Source organism: Rhinolophus sinicus, linkage group LG02, assembly GCF_036562045.2.
Source record: "Rhinolophus sinicus isolate RSC01 linkage group LG02, ASM3656204v1, whole genome shotgun sequence".
Lineage (NCBI taxonomy): Eukaryota > Metazoa > Chordata > Mammalia > Chiroptera > Rhinolophidae > Rhinolophus > Rhinolophus sinicus.
Window position 1 is genome coordinate 1,113,788 of NC_133752.1, and position 27,174 is coordinate 1,140,961.

A 27,174-nucleotide genomic window follows, 5' to 3' on the forward strand; every position below is an offset into this window, starting at 1 on the left:
GTGGAAGATTCCAGCACCCAGTGACGCATCAGTGTAGGTGAGGCTGGGACACAGAGGCTGAGAGAAAGAGGTCCAACTATTAACTTACGGTTCAAAGAGAAGGCTGAACTACATTATTAGGCACTAAAGTAGAAAAACTATAAAGAAAAGCAAAAAGGTAATGACTGCAAACGTCAAGACGAGGCTATTTGTGGCAGCAGCAGGCAGGGGTTCTCAGAGGAAAAGGGCACACAGCGCTTCGGGAAATGCTAGGCCTTGACCCGGGAGATGGTTATACCCGAGTTTTCTTTAAAATAACTTAAAGGGAACATTTTAATGCTCTTTTCATGCATCTTTAAGCATCCCTCTGTATTTTTTATTTTTCACAGAAAGTTTTGTTTTTGCTTTTTAAAAAGCATCCAAGAAACCCCTGAGTTCCCTTCACCAAACTACAGGGGGCAATGTCCTTGCAAGAACCTAACTTCTGAGACGGTCACTGTGCGACCATGACACCACGCACACATCCATGGGAGGGGGGCCACCAGACGTGACGCTTGTTGCAATCCTCTCTTCCTGTGGTGCCCCCGCAGGAGGCAGACAGCAGGGACAGCTCAGCACCAGTCCGGGGCCAAGGAGGAAGGAAGGAAGAAAAGGAAGGGAAATGGCTCGAGAACGGTCATGGGGACTCATTACGCAGGAGCGCACTGGTCTCAGTAAAAACGTACCCCGAGGAGTGCTGAGGCCCTCTCCATTTCTTCTTTGTTCACCTTGATCTTGTGGCTTTCCATCACTGTATCCAAAACCAAAGCAGATAAGTGTGCATCAATGCACTGTTCCTGAGAAAGATGCAAGGGCAGGGAGCAAGCCACACCCCCTGATGAGGGAGTAATGGCAGTGCCTGCTGACCTTCGTCAAGTGTCCGTTCAGGCCTGTACTGGAGCCCAGCAATGGGGGCAGTGGGCATGGGGACGCATACTGTCCAGCCACACTGGATGGAAAGTTGCCGCTGCCGGGGGAGGGAGCTAGAGAGCAGGTGCTGCAAGGCAGAGGACAGCCCTGCCATCGTCCTTCTAGAGGGTTCTCAGGAAGGGGCAGGGGTAAAGGACAGGACACCAGAAGCAGGGAAAACTGCTGACATGAAAACATCCAGACAGGTTCCTTCCCCAACTGCTGCTCTGAGGAGTGTGCAGTCACCCCTCGCCAGGGCACGCGACGGAGCCAGACAGTACAGGAGGGATCCCACATGACCGAACTGTCAGAACCTTCCAGTTCCTCTGCACCAACAGGTGATGTGGTTCAAGCCCTCTTGTTACGGAAAGGGAAAATAAAGGGCTCGCCACCTCTTCGGTGCCCAGGTGATACTCTACCTATCCCTAAATAAGAAACAGTCATTCCCAAACAACATGAAGAATTTTCTAGAAAGATGTCTGTACATCAACTTATAGTTACTTACCTGCCAAGATTGGGATCAGAGGAAGCTCCAAAGTACAAAAAAGTTGCCATAAACCATAAACCTGTTTCATAAGAAGAAATATCAATGTTCTCTTTGAAATTACTGTTTCTTGCTGGACAGCCTGCTAATTTCATTGACTAGAATTAAGGCAACTCCTAGAGGGGACGGGGTTGCTTCCCACACAAAACCACTCCTCTCCCTGGCTCTCCTGCCCAATGACGCTATTTCCTTCAAGTGTCCCTAGTACTGAGACCTTGCAGGTAGGTAGGATGTGCCCCATACCGATTTTCTTTAGTCTTTCTCATTTTTACATGTGATTTAGGTATTTGTGGACTTTCAGAGGAGGTTTACTGAGTTCCCAAGAATGTAACTAGAATTTTCACTGATTTTGCACTGACGACAGATTAATGGGGGGAGAAGTGAGCTCTTCACATGGGGTCACCCCATCAAGAGCATGAGACTGCTCTCCGTGTGCTCGGGGCACCTTCCATGCGCTTTCTCAGCTCCGTCTGCCTGATGCCATCTGAGCGTCCGCAGCCTCATCTGTCCTTCCACGGCCCTCACGGCCCTGACCTGTCTCTCCAGACCCAGTCTCTGCCCTGCTCTTCATCATCCAGGAGGGGCTGGCACCCTCTAGGCCACATCCCCTGGGCTCCTTCTCTGCTCCCAGGCTGGTTCCGCCCACTTGGGGTGACAGGAGAGAGGAGGGGAGTTTCCTTTCCCCACGGCCCACAGTGTACTGCCAGCTGCGTGCGGTCCTCTGCCTGCAGCCACAGCTTCTGGGCGGGGCTACTGCTGTCCCAGGTCCTCACAAGGCTCACCCTGAAAGCCCAGGCATGGGAAACCTGCCAGCCAGTGCCTGTCCCCGAGGCTTCTCCATCCCTTGCTGGTACTCTTACCCCTGCCCTCATCTCGTACACTGTCTATTCAACTCTTCAAATGTCCTCTGCTTCCCAATGAGACCTGAGTGGAGCTGTGTCCATTTCACCATTAACGAAAACAAACTCAGCTTTTCTGTGAACTGCAGCATTAGAAACGTCCCACTTCAACTGGAGGCCTTTAGCAAAGGTTACACTTGTTGTCAACCTATAGAAGACACTTCTACAGCATCAGGCCTCATCGTCTGGACCATCCGAGTGAGGATGTGGGTTAACATGGCCTTAGACTCAAGGTTTTGCTTCCTGCACATTCAAAGACACTGCATGTGTCGCTTCCTGTGAGTACGCATGTGAATGAAAGCCACTCCTGGACAACCCGTGAATGAGAGTGCCTGCTCCCGGAAGTTATAACAAAATGCCTTGCCTTCAACTGAGAACAGAGGTCCATCGTAAGTCTGTAGAGAATCCTCAGGTTCGCACATACATTCTGATTCTTTAACAGATCAAAAGAATGAAAAATTAGGCAAACCCGGTAGCAGTGATCGTCACAGTTTGGAAGCGACACAAGTCACACAAATGTTTACTAGCTAGGTCGCACGAGTCTTTCCACGGCCGATATCACCCACCTGTGGGGTCTCTGTCACTGCCTGTGCTACAGAATGTGCTTCTTACTGGGCAGATGCAAGCTGCCTGCCACTCGACACTTCCTCCCGACCAGTTTTCCCTCATTGTACAGGCAACGAGCCACACAGAAGCCAGTACCCAAAGTGGAAAGGCCACAGGTGGCAGACAGGATGACTCAGACCTGGCCTCTCAGCTCCCCCAGTCCCTGTACCCCCACCCCCACACACAAGCCGAGAAGCCCCCCACTATCCACGCTCACCAAGTATCCTTGCCCGGAGAACACACACAGGCCCTGGGAGGTGGACAGACAGGGAGGTGGGGTGAGCCGCAGCCCCCACCAGTCAGTCTAATTCTCCCTCCCCTGACCGGTCCCCCCCTCCAGCATCTCCCACAGAGCAGCTCCCTGTGCCAAGTGACCCCCAGACTGTCTGCTGGCCGGTCAGACTCAGCTGTTTTGCTCCAGGCCGGTGGTGGAGACCGGCCCGCACCGTGGGCAGTGCTGGTGCTCACTCCGGGCGATTGTGTGTAGTTGTCCTGGCAGCAACTAGTCAGGAGGCAGCGTGCACGAAAACGGGCGGGGTGGGGGGGGCAAGACCAAGCTCCTGGCACTCCCAGACCCCCGTCTCCTCCTCCCACATGCGGTCCTGCTGCTGCCCGCACAGGAGCCACTTGATGGTATGATACCCTACTGTTCCCACAATGCCCGTTCCCGGAATACCCTTTCCTCCCCTGAACTAGTCACACCTGCGTCAGCAGCGCGCAGTGGCAGATCCTACAGTCAGCGGGCCCCACTGCCACCTGCCACCCCCTGTACACTGCTTGCCTACACAGCAGACGATGGCTGGCCCACAATGTCACACGGGGTGGCAGGTGCAGTCTCAGCTCCCGCTCCCCACACAAGAACGCAGGACATGGTGAGGCCAAAAAGGAACACCCACAGAGCCACAGATAGGGGAGTTATAGTGCTATCTTCTCGCTGGCGGCTGGGTTGCAGACACAGGAAACAGGATCCACAAGATCTGCAACCTGCTGTCCGCTTGTCTGCCAACCAAGTGACCCTACCTGCTAACTGCAATCCGCGCTTACTAGCTCAGCTACGGCAGTTATATCAGTCGCTAATGGCTGACCGGTAACAGCTGATGGCCAACTAGTCACAGCTGACGGCCATCTACTACCTGAGCCAGCACCTTTCCACATGAGGCTGAGAGCCTGGAAACTGCTCTCTGGGACTCTGTCCCCACACATAAGATACAGGGGAAGGTTCTCCGAGGCTGCATCTCTTCTACCTGAATGTGGATGAGGGCTGTGGGGACAGAACCCCAAAAAGCAGTTTCCAGGCTCTCGGCCTCACATAGACAGGTGCTGGCTCAGGTAGTAAATGGTCATCAACTGTGATTGCATGGCCATCAGCTGTGGCTAGTTGGCCGTCAGCTGTAACCAGTGAGCCATTGGCCACTAATATAACTGCTGTGGCTACGCTAGCAGAGAAGAGAGAAAAAAATGGGGGCTAGCAAGAAGATGGCGGCTGGGCTGGCAAGCGTGGATGGCGGTTTGCGGACAGTGTGGATCCAGCCTCCAGTGAGAGTATAGTGGTATGACTCCCCTACCTATGGCTCCGTGGGTGTTCCTTTTTGGCCTCACCATATCCTGCGTTCTTGTGTGGGGAGTGGGAGCAGAGATCCCGCAGGCCGCCCCGCATGACAGGGCCTTGGGGGAAGCTGCTGGTGGAGCCATCGAGAGCACGTGGGGGGCAGGACGTGGCTGAGTGGAAGAGGCCCACAGCACTGGAAGCGCTGCCCCACCCGTCCGTGAGCAGGCCCGCCCTCTAAGCTGGTGCTTTGTTCCTTAGTCGCACCCACCCCTAACTCATACCCATTATGCTAGGAAGAAACTAGACTTTCGGTCAGAAATCCAAACTTTGAACCATGGCCTCTATTTGACCATGGGCCAGGTGCGTTAGGTTGACCTTTCTGCACCTCGGTTTTCTCACTTGTGAAGGGGGACTGAGAATACTGAGGTGGACAACTCCTTCTTTCAGTAGTAAGAACTCAGCTCTGTTTGCAGACAGCATGCGATCCGGGTAGGACTGCTAATGGCATGTCTCACCTTCCCCTCCAAGTGCAAACATGGGACACAGTGACACAAGTGACACACGATATAAAGGTCGTGGCTCACTGCTGGCCCCGGGCCTGTGTCCTGCTCCCTGGCTCCTCTCTTCCCGAGGCCTAGTTCTGCTTTCCTCTGACCCTGGAACCAGCCTATATTCTTCTGACAAATCTCCTAAATTAAGGGACATGAGCTTCTGTGTTTTCAACTCCCAGCCCCTGTCTGACACAGACGGTCTGGGGGATGAAGGGCACAGGCTGACATCCCCAGCTCGGTGCCCAGCAGGCAGGGCCGGCTCACGGGCTCACGTTGCCACCGGCTTCGCTCCCTCGGTCCCCCCCCACCACCACTCCTGCTCCCGCAGCTCTCAGCATGTTTTTCTGCTTTTAACGTGCAGCTGTTAATTTACATCACAGAGGCCTGACCACACTGTGGCCCGACTGTGCCCACTGGGATGCCCACTGTGGGGCCAGCCATGTCTTGTTTCCCTTCTGCTGGGCTCCAGAGAGGGCTCCTGAGCTGCAAACTCCCTTATTCTCCAGAAAGTGGTTCCTAACAAGGGGTGCCCCTCCCTGTTAGGGGAATGTGGACGGAGAAGTGGCATCACAAGCCCTGAGAATATATAACCAAGCAGCTCTCTGCTCACGTAGCTGGGTCCATTTAGAAGGACACACTGTGAGTGGAGTTTCCCAGGAAGTTTCTCGAAGGACTAGAAATCGCCCATCCTTCTTCATGTCCTCCACCAGAAATGCCAGGGTAAAAGCATTTGGGCTGAACAAGCAAAAATGAATGCCAGTGATGTTTTCACTATTAGACGGTCTGTGAAGCAGAAGGAGTTTCTAGAGAAAAGTTAGGTTGTAGAAATGTTTGATATCTTAGAACAACTCACCACAACGTTTCCTGAGGAATTTCCATATGTGGTGCTCACATTAACAGTGATGGGGTTTTCAGAGTATTTTGCCACTAAATCTCCAAAAGAGGGTGCAGCGTCACTAGGATCTATCAGCCAGGCAGCGATTCTGGGATCCAGTGCTACAAAACCAGCAACTGAAGAAGAGTTCACGGAGTCATTGTAAAGAAAATGAGTCACTTTCCCTGTGTTTACAAGGTTCTCAACTCATACGAACAACCACAGTGCCACCATCCCCTCACATTACAGAGCTAGGGACCAAAGTGACACTGTCAGTAGCAGAGAATTCGAAGCCTTGGAAAGCGGAAGGGACAACCCAGAACCCACACAGCCATGAGGGGGTCAGACTCCCCACTAACTTGGAATGTGGCTCTTGAAATGTTGAGGTCAGAATCCTCAGCACACTTCTTGCCTCCTTTCTCTCCCTGCTCCCCAGCCTCTCACTGCCCCAGGCAGCTCTTCCCCTTCCGGCTCCCTTTCCAGGTGGTCCCCTCCTCCAGCCTCTCAACGGGCTGCCTTCCCAGGCCATTGCTGAGCTGCACCACACATGTGTTTGGGAACCCAAGTCTCCTGAGCAGAAGGCAGAGCGATGAGGGGCTGTCTGAGCGCATAGCATCCTCGTCACTGGGTCCTGTGCGAGGACATCCTGTGACAGAATTAGACGGGATGCACAAAGAACCGTGGTGAGACAGCCCCGTGAGCCCGGGCGGTCACTTCCCCCCTAAGTGTTAGTTTTCTCATGAAAACTAGGAGAAGAGTACTGTGTGCATCTGTGAGACACGTGTGAAGGTGCTTCTTAAAAAGTGAAAATGATATTCCTAACAGGTAAATTTTAGTACCAGTGTATTTTAGACACGGGGCGGGGAGATTATAAAGGATTGTATAGTTTATAATATAAATTAAGAAATAAACCCGAATCCTAAGTGATTGCTTTTTCAAGTTCTTTTAACATTTTAATTGTCTATAGAAAAATAAGGAGATTGTCTTTCAACAAACTGTAGGCTTAGATAACATCACACTGAACATATATTTTCTGGCATCTTTAAATCACACTAGTCGAAGGGATTTATATTTACCCAAGCAGCCAATAGCATGACGTTTTTGTTTGCTACCTGGGAAGTCTCTTATGTTGGCAGATTTGGGACTGTGGGTGAGAAGTCTGCAGTCATTCTGGCTGCGAGCCACCAAGCCAGCTATGCGTAACTTTACAGCGTCTGCTGATGCCAAGTGACCCAGGAGCATTATTTCATTTACTCGCCTTTTCAAAGCTGCAATGCTCCAAAATTAAGGGTTCTTATCAACATATGTTTTTTAAAATCCTTGGGGAAAGTTTGGCAGTACTAGGATGGTCTGGGGGTTGGTCTCTATAAACTCTTATAACTAATAAGCTGAAGCCTGCCAGGACAAACCCCTCACTGGGGAGAAAATGCCTGTGGTTGACACAGAAATGCCAGCAAAACAGATTGAAAATGAGCTAAGAAAACAATAAAGTCTAAGAAAAATAAATAAGTCAGAATTAGAAATACTTAGAAATTAGGTGACTTAGAAAAAGAAAAACTAAACAAAGAACTCAGGAGAGGAAAATAAAACAAAAAAAATTCAGAAATAAAAATAAAATTGGTAATACACAAAAGCTAATAAATGCAATAGACAGTGCCTTAAGTAAAAAAGAGGATGGAAAAGAAAAATATTTGTACTAAAAACGAAGTGAAAAGACTGAAAAGACATTTTTAGATAAAGTGCTAAATATGAAAGATAGACAAGAAGATTCAACTTAAGACATCGGGCTTCAAACATCACAAAAAAGGTAAACAAGCAGACATTACATATCTCCTGACAGAAGGACACAACACGACTTAGTGTCAGGGCCAGGGTCAGGGCGAGGGTCAGGGCCATGAAGTAGTACTGCCCTCCGAATTCCAGCCTGCATCTGATCAAGCCTCTGGGCCTACCATGTTTCCCCGAAAATAAGACCTCGCTGGACCATCAGCTCTAATGCGTCTTTTGGAGCAAAAATTAATATAAGACCCAATCTTTTATATTATATTACATTATATTACATTACATTGCATTATATTATATTATATATTATACCCGGTCTTATATTATAGTAAAATAAGACCAGGTCTCATATTAACTTTTACTCCAAAAGGCGCATTAGAGCTGATGGTCCGGCCAGGTCTTATTTTCGGGGAAACACAGTAGCTGCCAATTTACAAGAAACAGAAGAGAGAGAACATGTAAAATGGTGAGAAGGGATATGATCACAAACTCGAGACTGTGGGAAAGCCCACAGGACAAGAGACCTGGTTCCATCAACAATGACAAAACAAGTGCAAGGGCATAAAACAGACGGTGAGACTATAGAGATTACAAGAGACTGAAGAAAGTCCCAGGTGTGGCTCTCAATTCAAACTGTAAGAACAAACAAAATATTTAAAGGCAGCTGTGGAAGTGCCAACACTGACTGGATGTTTTAATATTGACAGTTTAATCATATTAAAAATCATTGCTAATTTGGAAAGTAGGTGATGACAACAGGATCATCTTAAAAACGAAATCCTCGTATTTTAGTCATATAACTGAAATATTGACAACCTAAGCATACGATGCTGGGGATTTACTACAGAATAACCGGGGGTCAGGGGTTATTCTATATGTGGGGAGTTACAGAGGAAGGGATACTGGCCAGAGTTGATAACTGTTACACTTGGGTGATGGGTGTTCTGTTGTGTTTTCTGACACCACCTCTGACAGCAGATGTGCGGGTTTCCGTATCACACGTCTCCAGTCCTCTGGAGACACCAGCCAAGGATCTAACAGCTCAGTTCAGTTCTGACTGAGTTGGTGCAGACCCCGCAGACTAAGGGCTCAGCCCCACAAGACTGTTCCTGCCTCAGACACTGGTCCAAACCCTGGGCCGCTTGCACTCTGATCCACCAGCTATAACTCACCGTGCTTCCAACAGCCATCATCACCAAAAAACTGCAGCACCGTTCTCACAAAATCTTTAGCATTAAAACAAATAATGGGACGTTTACATTTCAGTGTATGAAACAGCACGTTCCTAGAAGGTGAAAAGAAATTCACTGATTCAGGCATCTAAATTAGAGCTTTTGACCTTTGAAAAAATATTACTACTCCTCCACTAACAGTTATCAGCTATACAGTACTACGTTGCAGACATTCTTCTTCTATGAGATGTACATACATTAACTCAAAATCCTATGAGGTAGGTATTACTTACTACTTGCATTTTACAGGTGAGGAAGCTGAGACACAGAATGACTAAGTAATGGCGCCCAGGTCACCCAGCTGTTCAGAGCCAATCCCTGGGTAAAGCCCCGTTATGTAGACTGAGACCCCAGTTCCTGAGCAGCACGCACACTCTGGCCTCTACCAGCTGGCCCCAGGCCGCAGGCCGCAGCATGGCTCTCTGCCCGAGCTCCCGGCACGCCCTCCACACATCCCATTGCTCCCGCTGAACTCTTCCCCATCACCAGACTGTGCCACGTCCTCTCACAGTCCAACGGTCCGGAGCCCCTGCACACGCTGTATGCTCGCCTAGACTCCTCCTCCCACAATTACTGCAACCTGCTCAAGGACCTGATTCCTCAGGCAGGGAGCTGGCCTTGTCCCATGTCCCTCTCTACCCTGCCACACATCTGCCACCGCTCGACAGCACTCGCTATACCTGGCCCTGAAACCTTGCTCTCCCCAGTACATCATGAGCTCTGTGAATGTGGGATCCCCTAAGTTCACACTTATTGAGCACTTCCATGTGCAGGTACCAAGCTACACACTTCACAAGGATTGTGGCATTAAAACCTCACCTGAGTCCCCTTAGGCAGGCACTAGACCCACTTTACAGATAAGGAAACGGCGGCTCAGAGAGGTGAAAGAATTTCCCCAGTACACAACTGGGAAGGGGCAAGCTGAGGTCTGAGCCCCAATCTTGGTGGGCCAGGGCCCAGGCCACAAATCCCCCTTCATAGTGGCTGCGTACTGATATTTCCTAGAGGTCTTTGGATAGGCTGAGGAAGGAAAGAACCAGAAGCCGATACGCTCTGCAGCCTAAGTTACGTAGTTAGATTTTGCTTGGCTTGCTTCAGAGACATGGAACTTCAAACTTGGCCTGGGTATTCAATTTAAGTTTGAGAATGGCATTGTAATCCTTTAAAAAAAAAAAAGCCAATTTTTAGGCTTTTTGCATTTTCTTGTGTGATTTCACCTTGGTTTCTCTTGCAGAGGGAGGCCAGGATGGCAGGACAGCAAAGTGCCAACCTCACAGCTTAAGGCCTCAGCTCCACTGGACTTGGGAAGGGTGAACAGGAGGAGACGGAGGAGACGGGGGTGAACAGGAGAAGGGCATGAACAGGAGAGGCGGGGTGGATAGGGGGAGAGAGGCAAAAAGAGGGTGAGAGCTTACAGGGGAGGGGAATGGGGACCCCTGGGGCTTCCTTTCACTCTGAAGCACTTGCGCGCTGGCCTCCCGGAAGTCCTTCCCAAGGTCACCTCATAACTACAGCATTTCCCACTAGTAAAGATGCAAGGTGGTTGGTTTCTATCTTAATAAGACAACTGAAAGAAGGTCTTAAAAGGCAAAGTGCTAAAACACAGTGTGTTTTGTCAGTTATGCAAGTCAATCGTGTCACATGTGCAAAACTAAAAGGCAACTCTGATATAAAAAAGTTTGACCTGAGTTTAAGAAAAGGAGCCTTTAGTTGAAATCTCAAGACTGACCTCTGACGACCTTTTTAGTCAGTTTCCTCATCTCTAAGATGGAAAGAGAAGACCTCACATATACAGTTAGTACTAAGATGAAGAGAGAACACGTATGTGGAAAGACCTTGCACAGGTGTTTAATTAATGATATTAAATACGTTTTGTGCAAAACATTTAAATTCATTGCTAATCTAAAGTTAACTATCATAGCACTGGGATTATTACTTCCAACTGGACGGCACTTGAGGCAACGTCTTACGTAATTGTCGTGGAACTGATAAAACTGAATCCTCAATCCTCATTCAATGAGTAATAATATGTATTGATTAATATTTATTAAGCAATGCTCTGTGGCATTTTCTTGGCTTGGAGAGACAAAAATGAACAAAATATAAAAATACCCGCCTTCAGATTAAACAAAACACAGTAAACAAACAAAAAGGCAAGGTACATGCATGATATAGGTAGTAGTTTAGAGAGCTCTGAAGAAGGGGAGGGAGACAGGGAACACTGGATACTGGGCTGTGGGTCCTGTTCATACAGGGTGGGCAGGGAAGGCCTCGAGATAGGGGAACACTTGAGTAAAGACGAAGAAGGAAGTGAGCAAAAAGTCTAGCTGATGAAGCAAAGCTGTCTACAGAAAAATGTAGCCAATAAATGGGGAGAAATGGTAGTCAGAAAACCACCCTCTTCCAGCCAGAACTAGAAAGTGATGCTGATGACCCTCACCAGCAGACAAAACCACTATGGGACAGTTTGGTGGGGAGTTGACAGTGGAGCTTTCATGCTGACACCGTCTGGCCCACCTCTCTGTCTCAGCTTCTCGGACGGACACTGGGACAACACAATTGCATCACGACGGTAGCCAGATGTAATACAGGACACCAAGTTACACTTGAAGTTCAAAAAAACAGTAATTTTTATCTGAAAAAGTATAAAAATATTTCTGAGATGTATTCCTCTAATGTAAGAATGTACCAGACAATATTTGGGACATACTAATACTACAAAATTAGTTGTTTATCTGAAATGTGAATTTCCTGTCCTGCATTTTTATTTGCTAAATCTGACCACCAACTGCAGCCCACGTGGGGTGGGAAGCGCACAGCACCAGCGGGAGAAGTGTTCTCGTGAAGTAAGCGGGACCTGAACGGTCAGCCATGAAGAACTAAACTCCAGGTTACAGAAAAGACAGAGGAAAGCAGAAGTTAAAGAACCGCACAACGAAGGAACAGGCAAATCCAGGGCAGGGGCCCTTCTGCCCTTCTGCAAGACGGGTGAGGGTCAGAGGAGGCTCTCAATAGAAGAGCTGGAAGAAGTGTGACCTCCAAGTGTCACATACGGACCATGTTGGTCCTGACCCCCATAAATCAAGTGTAGAAGGACATTTTTGAAACAATCAGGTAACTTTGCATTCGGACTGGGTATTAAAGTGTGAGATGGCATTGTGCCCATGGTTCCTAGAGCTGCGCCCAAGACGCGTGAGGTACAATGACGTGGCCAAGAGTTTCCCTAACCCCAGCCCCTCCCTTGCCCATTTGGGTAACTGTTTGGTCTGGGTGGCTGTGGACATGGGCTCCGTACACTTCTCTTTCTTCTTTTCTGTCTGCAGAATTTGCTTTCTTTGTTTAAAAAGACATAAAGGAATGAGGTAGCCAATCGTGCAGCTAGCTGGGAGGACGCTGCAGGCGAGGGAGTAGCTGGCACGAGGCCAGGGGCAGAGGCTCCCACGTCCTTTTGGGAACAGCCAGCAGGCTGCAGCGCAGCAAGAGCGGGGAGAGGCGGCGAGGCCCACGACGGTGGCGGGCGGCCCTCAGACTGGAAGGGCCGTGGAAGGAACTCTGGCTTTTCGTGGGAGCAAAGCAGGAGCTGGCCGAGGGTTTGGAGCAGGGCAGTGGGGACCTGCTCTGTGTTGGAACAGGACCTGTCTGGGTGCTGGGCTGAAAACAGACTGGAAGGGCAGGTGGAGGCGGCAGGCCTGTCTGCAAGGCCTTATCACGACTCAGGCAGGAGGTAACAGCCTCCAGAGTGGCAACAGCAGAGGTCAGAGGCTCACTATGCCCTAAGGCAGAGCCAGCAGGAGTCACTGAGTTTGGATGCAGCGTAGGAAGAGGAGAGAGACAGTAAAGACAATGCCAAGCCTCTGGCCTGAGCTTGTGGAGGGCTAATGCTGCCACTAAGATGACGTCGCGGGAGGAGGCAGGTTTCAGGGAGGACGGGAGGTCAGTTTTGTACGTGTTAAGGCTGAAGTGACTATGAGATGGCCATGTGGAGGGAGAGTGTCGAGCAGGATATCTAAATCCAGATCCAGGAGAGGCCAGCCAAGTACCAGGGCTCATTCTCACAGGGGTCTTCCATAGAAGACACCTGCCTAACTGCTCTTGTAAAAGAAAATTGTGCAAAAAGGTTATGGGTTTTCTGGGGAGCTGAGTGCTGCATTTGTCGCTGTCCCATTCTCACCAAAAAATTACTGTAAGTAATGTAGTGTAAGTGCCTGGTGTTAAATTTTGATTGCTATGGTCTCCATTTCAAAAGACGTCCATCTTGAATAGACATGTTGCTAGCTGCATGACACAGCTACTAGTGAACCAACCACGTATGGATCTGGGCTGCCCTTACCCACGAAGATCACTCTTTCAGAGAGTCCTAGGTAACCTAGGCAACTGACCACTTGAGTGACCCTGCTTTTGCCTTCCCGTTCCCTAATTCCCACTCTCATGCTTTAAATTAGCCAATAAAAACTGAACCCTCGAAACCCCAGACCCCCCCCACACTAGACCATAATAAAGTCCCAGGCCTGGGCTTTCTCTCTTCCCTCAACCCCCAAACCTCGCTGTGTGGCCCTAGGGCAGGGCATGTACCCCCCAGAACCTATGAATAATAAATATTGTTCCTTAAAGTTCCCTGATAGCTGTTGCTGGAGTGCGTCCAGAGATTAAAGTAAGAACCACAAGGGCCGGTCCAGCCATGTTTTGGCCCCCGTGTGGAGATGTCTGTGGGGGATCCCCCGAGTACCACAGGCCCAGGCAAACGCCTCAGGCACGCCTAGCTGAGACAGCTCACTATCAATAGGCTGTAACCCACACAGCAATGACCTACAACTCACCCAGGGCCAGCGAGAGCTTGGACAGGAAGGGCCAGTACCGGCCCCACCTTCTCATCCTGAGCCCCCTTGAACGCCCCTTCAGGGCAGCAGCTTCAGAGTTCCCTCGGGACAACTAACTGACCCTGAACTCAGAGGGCTGGACAGACACGAAGTGGATGCCCCTACAAGGCAGAAGTCCCAGTTGGCTGACACCACCAGCAAACAGGGATGAGGGGCCCAGGCTGCAGCCAGCAACACAACTTTCTAGGGTTGAGAAGGGGCCAGAGAAGCCGCCCAGCCTGTGCTGCAATTCTCAGATCCTGCGAGGGCAGGTCCAAGTGAGACATGTCTGTTTCCATGGAATGAAACCTGGACATCAGCAACCTGTTGGTGGCATTGAGGACAACTTACTGAAGGCGAGATGACCTACTTTCTAATGTTGTGATTGAGTGAACAAGTGTGATGAGGAAATCAGCTGGAGCTCTGGCAGTGACAGTGGGTTTTCAGGCCTGGGGACAGTGCTTTTCTCATTGAGATGTTGATTCAAATCCAGGAGCAGGTTCCCACAGGAGGGTGGAACCTCCATTCCAAAGCTCTCTGGGGCAGAGAAGACCCGTGTTTGTAGAGGTTTCTGTCGTTTACATCCATTTTATTATCATGTGCCAGTAGGAAATTTCTAAAAGTTTAAATAACTAAAACTGGAGCTTGGGAAACTTTAAATTGGGATAATGCAGGCATGTAAGTAGGAGTTGAGGTCAAGCGTGAAGACTTCGTACCTGGCAAACCGATGATGTGCCTCTTGTTCTTGGCCCCAGATAGAAGAGTGCTGTGTTTCTATGTAGACACAGAGGCTGTGGGGGGTGGAGCCTTCCTCCAGGACACCACCAGATCCTGAGGCACCCAGAGGACCACAGCCTCCTTCCGGGGGGCTCTGCAGCCGCATCACAATGCCTTTCACAGAGGACACCCGGGCCTGGAAATACACAGTGAAGTTTCAATAGTAAACGCAGACAGTGCATTTATTCGAGACAGGTATGCCATGTTTCATACGTAAGAAGAGATAAAAGGACAAATTAAATTTGTAAATGAACAGCTCTTTGAGTGACAATCAAGGCCAAAAGCCAAACCCATGATCTTACTCTCCAAAACCAGTCTCCTTCCTACTTGACGTCATAACAGAAGTCTTAGCCAGTGCAATACAACACACACACACACAATGAAAGGCATATAAATCAGAAAGGAAAAGTTATACTGTCCCTATTAGCAGATGACACAAATGTCTGTGTAGAAACCCAAAGGAATATACCAAAACAAAACAAAACAAAAAACTTAGCAAGATTGCAGGATATAAGATCAAAACACTAAAATCAATTGTGTACACTAGCAGTAAACATGTAAGAATGTAGTGGGTTAAAAAATAAATTACCATTTTGTGATGACTATTCCAAAAACGAAATACTTAGAAATCAACAAAACATATACAAGATCTGTATGCTGAAAACTACAATTATTGGTGAAAGAAACCGAAGAAGACCTAACAGACAGACACACCATGCTCAAGGACAACAGAAATTAAAATAGGAGTACCGGTTCTACTAAGTGATTCTATAGAACCAAGAAGATCAACAAACCCCAAGTACAAGAAACTTGAAGAAAACTACAAGTCACATCATAAGCAAACTGCTTAAAACCAGTGATAAGAGAAAACCTTAAGAGAACCAGAAGGGGAAACACGTTACCTAGAAAGAAACAAAGATAAGGATCATAGGAGATTTCTTGTGGGAAATAAAACAAGTTAGAAGACAGTGGCAAAACATCTTTAGGCTACTGAAAGAAAAAAACTATCAACTTATAATTCTTTAGCCGGCAAAAATGTCTTTCAAAAATCAAAGGTAAAGCAAGATTTGTATACTACACTGAAAACTACAAAACATTGCTAAAAGAAATTGAAGTTTTAAATAGATGAAAGGACACTCCTTGTTCATGGATACTGTTAAGATGGCAAAACTCCCAAAATTAATCTATAGAGTCAACACAACTTGTATCAAAATCCCATCTGGATGTTTGCAGAAATTGACAAACTGTTCCTAAAATTTATATTAAAGGAAACAGAATACCCTATACAATCTTGAAAAAGAAAATTGAAAGACTCACACTTCCTGATTTCAAAACTTACGACAGAGCTAAAGTAATCAAGACAGTGGCACTGGCATAAAGATACACATCAATGGAAAGAACTGAATGACCGTAAAGAAATCCTTATGTTTATTGTCAAATGATTTTCAATAAAAGTGTCAGGAAAATTCAATGGGGAAAGAAGAGTCTTTTCAACAAATAGTGTTGGGAAGATTAGATATCCACATACAAAAGGGTGGATTTATGTCTCTCTCATACCATACCCCAAAACTAACTCAAAATAGATCACAGATTTAAATGAAAGAGCTAAAACTATAAACTCATAGGAGAAAACAGGAGTAAATCTTCATGACCTGAAATAAGCAGAGCATTCTTATATAAAGCAACAAAAGCACAGGTAATAAGAGAAAAAAACTAAAAACCACAATGAGATACCACCTCACACCAGTCAGAATGGCTATCATTAATAAATCAACAAACAACAAGTGCTGGCGAGGATATGGAGAAAAGCGATCCCTTGTGCACTGCTGGTGAGATTGCAGATGGGTGCAGCCACTATGAGAATCAGTATGGAGGTATCTCAAAAAACTGGAAATGGAACTACCTTATGATCCAGCAATTCCACTCCTAGGTATCTATCCGGAGAAATCCCAAACACTAATTCAAAAAAATTTATGCTCCCCTGTTTATTGCAGCACTAGTCACAATAGCCAAGACATCGAAACAACCGAAATGCCCATCGGTGGACGACTGGATCAAGAAACTGTGGTACATTCATGTAATACAGTATTACTTATTACTCGGCCATAAAGAAGAATGAACTCTTACTATCTGCAAAGATATGGATGGGCATAGAGAACATTATGCTAAGTGAAATAAGTCAGACGGAGAAAGACAAATACCATATGATCTCACTTATATGTGGAATCTAAAGAATAGAATAAGTGAACAAACTAATCAGAAACAGTCTCAGAGACATAGAGGAAAAGCTGAGGGTTGCTAGATGGGAGCGGGTGGGGACAAGGGAGAAGGTGAGGGGATTAGAAAGCACAGTCAGTAACCACAAGATTGCCATGGGGCTACGAAAGTCAGTTTGGGGAATGTAATCAATGATGATGTAAAGATTTTGTAGGGTATCCAATGGACAGTTGTCTTATTAGGGAGACCACTTCAGGGACAGTGGAGATGCCTGGTCATTGCGCTGTACACCTGAAGCTGAATAATGATGAATGTCAACTACAATTATATGTATATATATATATATATATATATATGTACATACATACATACATATATATACACCCACACACACATATATAGTCACAAGAAGTGGAGTACAGCATAAGGAATAGGGACAGCGGAAATGTAATGGCTATATGTGATATCAGAGGGGTAGCAGATTAGTAGATTGGAGGAGGGGGGTTATCACTTTGTGAGTGGTATAAATGTCTAACTATTACATTGTTTTCTACACCGGAAATTGATAATAAAATAAATAAATAGCAAACGTACTTTTAAAAAAAGAAAAAAACTGATACACTGAAGTTCATCAAATTAAACATTTTTTTGCCTCAAAAGATACCATCAAGAAATCGAAAACAAACCAAAAAAAACACAAGGAAAACCCCACAAGCCACACATTTGAAAAATTGCCAATCAACAAACTTGTATCAGAATATATAAAGAACCCTTACAGATCCAAAATAAAACACAAATAATCCATTAAAAAATGAGCAAGAGATGTGAACAGACATTTCACCTAAGAAGATATACAAATAGTCAATAAGCACACGAGAAGATGCTCAATGTCATTATTTATTAGGGAAATGCAATCTAAAACCATGATGAAATACCACTTCACACCTACTAGAACAGCTCAAATCAAAAAGACAGACAACAAGAATAGGCAAGGAGGTGGTGATTCTGGAACCCTCGTATATGGCTGGGGAAATACAAAATGGTACGACCACTCTGGAAAACATTTTGGCAGTTTCTTAAAAAGCAGATGAGAAGTATATTACCAATCATCTACCATTAGGGGAGAAGGGAAGGCTTAAAACTTCTTTCTAGCTCTCCTGTTAAGATCAAACACTACGAAAATGGGTTTCTTTTATGGCGCCAAAACAAACACACACACATACACACCACCATTTGCTGACCTGGTCAGCTCTCAACTGGGTTGACCCATCCTTGTACATCAGAGTTACCACCAGGGCGACTGCCTGTTGGAGCATTTCAATCAGCTGCCTTTTCTCCAAATCATCCAAATACCTAATATCACAGAAATGGTTTTTGAATGCTCTTGAGTTTCCGGGATTCAGGGACACTTCAACCTCATCAGCATCTCCTTCCAATGCCACATGTTTACTTGTTTTCGCTAATGAATTATTACATGTGACATGTTTTCTTTTCAAGTTCATGCTTTCTTTAGTTTCATTATTTAAATGTTTTTCTAGAAAATGTTTTCTTTTGCATTCTGTTTTCTGTAGAACTGAAGCCTCCTGGTTACACTGTGGAATTAGACACCTCGAAGGAGCCACCAAGCTGATGCTCTTCTGTTTTGGGCCCGCAGACAGCTGATCTGTGAGTGTGATACTGGAGGACCGAGGAGAGAGTTTGCTGGGAGCTCTTGATGCCTGGTTTGTAAAAGAATTAAGATTCTATCAAAAAAGAAAGTATTTCATTACCACATGGATTCATTAGACAGATCTATAAACCCAGCTAATTTGCAATAAAACTCATCTAAAGTAAAGTGGGAACACAGCTTCATGTTATCTAGATCCTACTTTCTAATGAAATTATACAGTGTCTTCTAGAGCAGTGGCTTTTCTGAACCCAGGCAGGCGTGCACATGTGACTTGTGGGCTGGAACAGGCAGGAGTTCACAAAGTCCTCAACCCCATCCCGCACTGGAATCGTCACGTCACGTCGAGAGATGGCATGGATGGGAGTAAGTTGGGCGTGTGCAGAAGAGTGAAGGCTAGTAACTGACCACTTCCAAGTACCGTGTTTCCCCAAAAACGTAAGACCTAGCTGGACCATCAGCTCTAATGCGTCTTTCGGAGCAAAAATTAATATAAGACCCGGTCTTATTTTAATGTAATATAAGACTGGGTCTTAATATAATATAATGTAATGTAATGTAATGTAATGTAATCTAACATAACATAACATACTGGGTCTTATTTTACTTTAAGACTGGGTATAATGTAATATAATACCAGGTCTTGTATTAATTTTTGCTACAAAAGATGCATTAGAGCTGATGGTCCGGCTAGGTCATATTTTCGGGGAAACAGGGTAAAGGCCATTTATAGAGAAAACGAAATCACCATGACGATTTGATATGGTAATCTATCTACTAAAAAATTTTTTTAAAATATGGCTCAGCAACATTCTACTTTCTGTGTCAATCTAATAATATGCAATATTCATTCATAGATTCACAGACTAACTGAGGGGGAAATATCATGTCTATCCATTTCGTTACAGGATTCATTTACAATAAAATTTTATTTTTAATGTTTATTTTTCAGATGTTATGATATACTAATGCTGTAGAACAACTGTATACTAATAGTACTTTAATTTTGAAAGAAAGTGTTTGAACACTTGGTCATAGGGTCACAGAAAATTTTAATTTATACTCATTTTTATTGCAGAGAAATATGGTTTTCAAGAAAAGACTTTTAAGCTAACATTTTATTCCATTTAAAATTCTGTGGAGGCATAAACAAGAAAATGAATTCCTGGAGAAAAAGGAAAGTATGAAAATTCAGTGTTGAAGAATATCTTGCTGAAGTTATTTTTTAAAGAAATGAGGATGGGTACCAAGTTGCCAAAGCATAGTGCGTATTTAGATTTTAGTGGATCTATTCTAAATAATGATATAATGGCTTTTAAAAAGTCAACAGGGGCAGCCAGTTAGCTCAGTTGGTTAGAGCGCGATGCTCTTAACAACAAGGTTGCCTGTTCAGTCCCCACATGGGCCACTGTGAGCTGCGCCCTCCACAACTAGATTGAAACAACTACTTGACTTGGAGCTGATGGGTCCTGGAAAAACACACTTAAATAAATAAAAGGTCTTTAAAAAAATAAAAAATAAATGAAAATAAAATAATAAAATGTCAACATTATCAATACACCAGAAATCACGTCCTATGAAACTTTCGAAATTTGTGATATTTTAAATGTAAACTTAAAAATGTCACAAAGTACATGGCTTTTCAAGATTCTTTTGCGAGAAAAGGACCAAAAAGGTTTGAAGGCCTCTACTGAGGGACCCCAGAAGCACCGTCTACACACCATGGAAAGAGATCATTTCCACTCACTTACAAAGGGTGGTGTAGTCCTTTCTCTGTTGAAGATGTTTCTCCCTCCATTTCAGGGGTAAAGAATCACCCTATCAACCCAGGGACAGGTCCTCTGTTATTACAGGGAGTTTAAACTAGATTAAGTAGGACGGGGATTTGAACACGGGCAGTTTGCTTCACCATCCATTCTCTTAACCACTACACAGCCTCCACTAGTTGGTGATATGCCCTCTTCTATGTCTCGCCTCAAGCCCCCACACGTAACTCATCCACTGTGAATTTTACACCCTTTTCTTCTGGAATTTCTCTTTATTTCCACTACCCCAAAGTTCCAAGCTCTCTTTCCTTAGCCTGAAAATTTTTCTCAAAGTCCTTTTCCTACTCTCTAAAGGTGGAGATCTTTAGGCTGACCATCTTCTAATCATCCTGTAGTTCTCAACTCAGGTACAATTTTCATAATGAAAAGAAAAACGTCCCACCACTCTGGCAAAGCCAACTGAAACAGCAACTGTTTGTAAAGCACTCAGAGCTGACTCCGTCATGGTACTAACACACCGACTGTACAGCCCCTATTGTACTGCTCTGTCTCCTCTTCCCTCAGATAGACTAAACCAAGCTCCTGGACAGTAAGAACTCCACCACTCTCTTTTTTAAACCACTGTATCCACAGTGGCATACGGCAGATAATAAGTACTATTGAATAAGTGAAGGTTATCTGTTTAGAATTACTCATCTTTGCAATGATTTACCTTTTTTTCCTGTGACTGATTCTTCCCATCTTCAAGAAGCACTGAATACTTAACACTGGATTTGTTTACCATTTCTGCAGCTTTTAAAAACACAAAAAAGAAACATGAGGCATTAAGGAAACATTGGAAGTTTTATAATTAAACATTGAAAATAGCCTCTACAATCATGCTATTTACTTACTTAAAGAGACATAATAAAATTCACAATCAAAATGCATATTACCACTGTAATAAACATTTGTGTAAAGTATCTTCAAATTAATTGGAGACAGATCTATGCAATCATGAGATGTTTATTAAAAATGATTATCTGGTGTTTGCATTTGAATACTTGATTCTGAAAACCCAAGGTCAACATTTTACAGAAACCTTGTAAGTATTAAAGGTTTGAGGAAATTCCCTAACTGAATAATACTGCAATGGAACAATTAGAGATTCAGTAAAACATCATTAAGTAAACTTCTGACTTAAATTCTGCTATAATTTTAATAAGCCTGGGCTGGACAGTAAGCAATAGAATCTGGGTTCAGCGCAGGCTGACTCAGGAGGCTGTGCTCAGAACCACTGTGATGTATGTTCCCTCCACAGCAACGGTAACAACCAAGAAATTCAAGTGCAGGATAACCTTTCATTTACAAGAGAAAAAAGGTACACTTAGGATAAATGTAACAAGAAAGGCACAGGGCATGCAATGACGAAAACTTAAAATCTTATGAAATGGCATGAAACGAGAGCTATACAAATGGAAAGATATAGCATTGGGATATGCACAAAATGTTTAATTCTTCCAAATATAAACTAAATGCAGTTTCAATTACAGACCTTACAGGGCTCTTTTAACAGAAAAAAATAATTCCAAAGTACATATCAAATGTTAACTGTCTAAAAATAGACAAGAAAGGAAGTTAAAAAAAAATAAAAAGACTTGCCTTGCCAGATTATGAGAACATACTATAAAGCCACTGTAATCAAATCCACATGGTATTGGAATAGGAATAGATGAAAAGATGTCTAGAACAGAACAGACAATCAAGAAACTGACGTCAGGACTAGGAGACTTTAATATACAACAAAGATGGTATTTCAATTAAGTAGCAAAGGACAGATTAAGAAACAGGGATAGTACAACTAGCACCACTTCTGAAAGAAAATAATACACTGGGAAAACTTCTTGGGACGAAGGTAACAAAGGGTTGCTATCTGTATTATCCAACAAGTCTTATACATTGACAAACAACTCAATAGAAAAATGAGCAAAAGCTAGGAAGAGGCAATACATAAAACAGCAAATCCAAAAAGCAAATAAATATAATATAATGCTCAATCTCACTAGTAGTCAGGGAAATTGAAATTAAATATAATTGGAGGTGGAGGGAAAGAGGCAGTCTCATTTACTGCTGGTAAAAATATGAACACTTAACGTCATCAATGTGTTGTGCGACTTTAAGTAAAACGACGCGTAACGAGACCAATTTTCCCATAGGCTAATTGCTATAGACAAGAGTTAAGTTCCTTGGCCATTTCATCAAAGTTGTAACAAAATGATGTTACTTGAGGACTTGCTGTAGTTATCATCTTTTTGGAGAGCAAACTGTCAACACTTATTAAAATTAAAAATACATGCATTCCCCTTGAGGGTTGGGACGAGACAGACTGATCCAAAGGGAGCAAAGATGGGCCCTTGGGAGCCACGGATGTTTCTTGATATGGGTGAAGGTTACAGAGGCGTTCAGTTTGCGACATTCTGAGCTATAAACTTAGGACATATGTGCTGTGTGTGTGTCAATAAAAACATATAAAATATATAAATCATCTAACCAAACAACCTCACTCTTGGCTATTTCATAGCAATACATGCTTTATGGCAAAGGTCTGAAGACAAAGCAGACACGTCAAGAGGGAAGCTGATGAATGACGTGACACCCACTCTGAGCACATAACCACTGAGAAGAATCACTTAGAGGAGGGTCGGTGCACTTGACAAAACAGAATCCTGGGAAAACATGATTCCAGTTTTGAAATCAGTGACCAATCTCCCGATTTATGTACATGAGCCCGTCACACGTACACTGACACAGGGCTGGTGGGGGGCTGCGATGAAGGTTTGCACTGGGAAGGGTTACCCGGTAGTGCTCCTAGCACCGAGGTCTGCAGGGGGAAAGGAAGGAGGACTGGGCCAAGATGCTGTCACTGCCAGGCCCGTGCTGGGCTCGTGTGGCCCTGCAGAGTGGGCCCCATTGGGTCAAGGGCGCGGGGCCTGTATTCCCAGCACCAACCAGTTGCTGGACTGGCTGCTCCTGGGAAAGGCGTGTGCCCTTGTGCACAGCTCTTTGCGGCCAAGGCACTCACCAGCAAGCTCCCAGCCACTGGGGTGATGGTACAAGGCGCCTGGCACGGGGGCGCCTGGCATGCAGTGCACACAGCAGGCCTGCCCGAGTGTCAGCCACGCTGCACAGACACTCCGGGGCGGCCCCATCAGGGTGCTGCCGGGCTTCCCGGAGGAAACTTTTAGAAGGAAAGGTAATGGCATGAACTCAACCTCCCTCTCACCGCAAGTGGTCTCCAAGATGCAAATGACATTCTTCTCCCTCCTCCACGCCCCATCGTGAGGCCCCTCCCTCTGGCTGCGTGCCTCTGCCATCTAGGTAGCTTACCTGATCGAATGGCCCAAACCCTCATCCCTGACAAGGTAGGCTCTGGTCTCCAAGCCCTTCTCGGGCCATAGCCGATGCCTGTGCCATATTTGGACAGGGGACCGAGTGGTGACCACATCACCTGGGTGCCAAGTGTATGCTCCCCTGCCTCCATTTCTGATGCCCAGGGGTTCCCCGGATCAGGACAGAGATGACATTCCTTGCCTGCCAGTCTCTCCGCATAAGGAACGTGACATGACCAGGCAGCAACCACAACAGGGGACTGAACAGTACTCTTCCTGCACCCCTGGTGGGTCTCCCTCTAGGACACAGGACAACCTGCAGAACCCAGAGGGGTGGGGGAACTGGGAGGATGGCAAGCGGGGGCCCCCCACATCCCCCTGTGGCTCCCAGATGTCTAATGATGCACACGGGGGCACTGCACCCTGTAACGGTCACTGATGTACAGTGAACACCGCACCCTGGAGGCTACTGCTCCATCCCCATCAGGTGTCATCCCCAAGCTGACACCTCATCTGTGCCACCCAGGCCATTCCACCACTCTGCTAGGCAGGCGTTTCTGGCTGTGCGGCCGTGAGGGAACCCGTGGGCTCCCTATCATGGGCCCACCCACAACAGCTCCCCTGCTGGGAGGTGGGGCCCTACATCCAGTGCAATGCCACGCCAGATTCTGTGTCAGCAGCTCAAATGCTCTGTGAGCCTAACACAGCTCAGAGGTCCTGCAAACTTGTGCCTGGAACACGTGTGCACTCGAGTCAAGATCTATCATTGAACCTTTGGAGACACAAAGGGTTCAGCGTTGCCAACCTGCCACCAAGTGACTGTTCTCCTCAAAGGATGGTGCCACTGGGGATGCAGCATGTGGTCTGTGTAAGACGGTTGGACATTCAGCAGATGCGATAGCTAGGTGAGCTCTGGTGAGCAGGAGGCTCCATTTAAGAGCTGGGACAGCAGATGACAGGCTGATGGACGCCACCTGGCCAAGTCGCCCCCATTTCATTACTTCCTCAGTACTCGGTCTCAGGTCACTAGCTGCTCCGTGTCTGCCATCACCATAGTCTCTACACTTCTTGTTACTCACTGGTAGCGAATCCATTGCTAGCTAAAAATGTAAATGCTCCCTGTTGAAATTGCTGTATGCTTTCTGCTCCCTGACAGGCCAGCACTTCCTGGGTGGAACCTCCTGGGTGGGTCATGCAGACACAATGGCCAGGAGGGAGGGCAGGAGGTGGCAGTTCCTGAGGGAGCAGGTTACTCTTCAAGAGAGAAGCCTAGTCTGGTCTTCAAGCAGTGGCAGGGGTGGGGCACTAGCCTTTAACAGAGGAGCAGCCACTTCTGTAGGGCCGAGGTACCTGGGATTCAAGTTCTGAACGCAGCCATCCTGACGTCCCCATCGCGCATCTCAGGGTCCCTGTTCTTGACCAGCCCGACCTTGAGGCAGCACAGCACAGAGTAATCCGACTTCTCTGGAGCTCTGCCCGTCTTGGCACCTAGCACTAGGCCTGTGCCTGCAGGTGGCCACTCCAGGCAGGCAGGAAAGGCCTCTGCTTATCACATTTAGCCTGTAATGGCTAGTTAATCAGCCTGTCTTTTTCCAAAGGCTGTTATTCCCAGCCATAGCCACCCATTCCAATGTCTTCCATCGCCTTGCGCTTTTCAAATCACAGCTGCTTCCACGGGTACACCAGGCCAACCACCCCTAGTGAAGTTTGAACCACACTGCTGCCATTCGGATTCCACCTTGAACTTGTGATGAAGTCATCGGTGCCAGCCTGCCTGAGGGTCACTAGCTCCAAAGCACAATGTGTTTTCTCAGACCACTCCCCGCACCAAGTGTAGATCAGGTTCCCTGGGAACCAGACTGAGCTGTGCAGGCAGGAAGTTTACCAGGGGTGGAGGGGTTCTTGGGGAGCCGGACCCAGAGAAGGGGAGGTTCCAATGCGACACAGTTACAACCAAGGCCTCAGCCAATCCCCCTGGAGGAAGGGGTAGCACAGCACTGCCACACGTGCAGTTCTAATCATGGAAACAAATGACAATACAAAAGGCACATATTAAGTCGTTACATGGCTCGCAGTAGGGTAGAGGGCTCAACAAAGAGGAGAAAGCCTGAACAAAGAAAGCGTGTGCGTATGGACCCTTTCACTACATGCATGTGTAAGAATGTAAAAAACCTTTTTTTAATGTGGGATTATGGCCTTCAAGTTTTGGGTTTTTGTTTAAAAAAACAAAAACCAAACTTTTCCCAAAGCATTATAAAGAGCCCCAAAAAACACCGAGGAAAATAACCAGTAAAAGCTGACTTCACCGATCAGTCCACCCGCGGGAAAACACACACTTCACCCTGCCTTCAAAGAACTCAAAGCACAACAACAGTTAAAGCACCCAAAACAATTCCCGTTAAGATCTCTCAACTGAGCTGCAAAGGAGCCAAACGCAGTTTACTTCCAGCAAGGCATGATGGTAACGGAAGGAGTGTATTTGCACAGAAGCTTGTAAAACGTGGATTTCACCACCACTACGAGTTGAGTGAAGGAGAAAAGGGTAGGAAGAGGATAGTCGGAAAATGTCACAGGTGTCTGGAAGTGATAGTCCAATCTGAATGGGGCCCAAAGTAAGTGGGTAAGTGGTGGGACAGGCAGGAATTCATGAGCATGTTTCTATAGAGAAATTTTGCAGAGAGCAAGGACAAGAGCTGAGCTAATTCTAGCAAAGCAAGACCAAGTGGCAATCAACTGAAGGCGACAGCAGTTAGGAAACGACTGGAAAAGCAAGTAAGAGGCAAGGCAGGCCTGATTGAGGGGCAGGGCCAGAAGTCCAACCCCTAGCAGGCTTTGCTGTGATGGGACAGAAGGGCCTTATGTTTATTTGACAGAAATAAAAGTAGTAGAAATTGTTAATCCATATACTCTTGACTAGAATGAATATGATCAAAATAGATCTATTTTGTCATTTAGTTATCTGTCCTTGAAACTTTGCAAAGATTTCCGTGAGATATGGGAATAAAGACACTTCATACACATGAATGAATCGGATTTTAACACATTGCGTACAGCAGGGTTTAAATCCCTCGTGAAGATTCTCGTGATCCGTAGGCAACGTGTTAACAAGTATCTACCTTTTGTGGTCTCAAACTTGTAATTTGTAATGTCTGTAAGAATACCTTTGTTTTACTGGACACCATATTCACCTCTAAGCTCTACCAAGTTAAAATAAAAAAGAATATGGATAAATGTGTACTAGAAAATGTTACTTGATTTCTGTAGGTCCTTAGACAAAACAGGCATGGTCTAACAAACACATGCTCAATCATATGCATAATCCTATCAGAGCACCAGGGCAGCTGACAACCTTGAAATCACCCTGAAAACTTCTCCCCCAATAGTTACCAAACTATCAGCAGAATTACTGAAGAATAAAATGACAATGAAAATTCAACTCAGATGAAACCAATTCTGCATCTAGTTTAAAGATGTATGATTTAAGGTAAAAAGCTAAACTACTGGTCACAAAAGACCCAACAACACAACACAGTGGCTCAAAGAACAAAAAGTCAAGTTTA

The 27,174-nt window shown here is 45.9% G+C and overlaps 1 protein-coding gene across 1 annotated transcript in view; it reads right to left on the reverse strand.

The window, feature by feature from the left end:
• HAUS3 (HAUS augmin like complex subunit 3) overlaps positions 1–27,174 on the reverse strand; it is a 141,624-nt gene that overhangs the window by 92,426 nt on the left and 22,024 nt on the right. Inside the window, exons 4-11 of the mRNA XM_074320283.1 lie at positions 20,959–21,038; positions 18,056–18,532; positions 14,537–14,733; positions 8,905–9,017; positions 5,930–6,087; positions 2,735–2,803; positions 1,433–1,493; positions 705–769 (exon numbers count right to left, since the gene is read on the reverse strand). Coding sequence (XP_074176384.1) covers positions 705–769; positions 1,433–1,493; positions 2,735–2,803; positions 5,930–6,087; positions 8,905–9,017; positions 14,537–14,733; positions 18,056–18,532; positions 20,959–21,038 — 1,220 coding nt within the window. The remainder of the gene's footprint in view (positions 1–704; positions 770–1,432; positions 1,494–2,734; positions 2,804–5,929; positions 6,088–8,904; positions 9,018–14,536; positions 14,734–18,055; positions 18,533–20,958; positions 21,039–27,174) is intronic.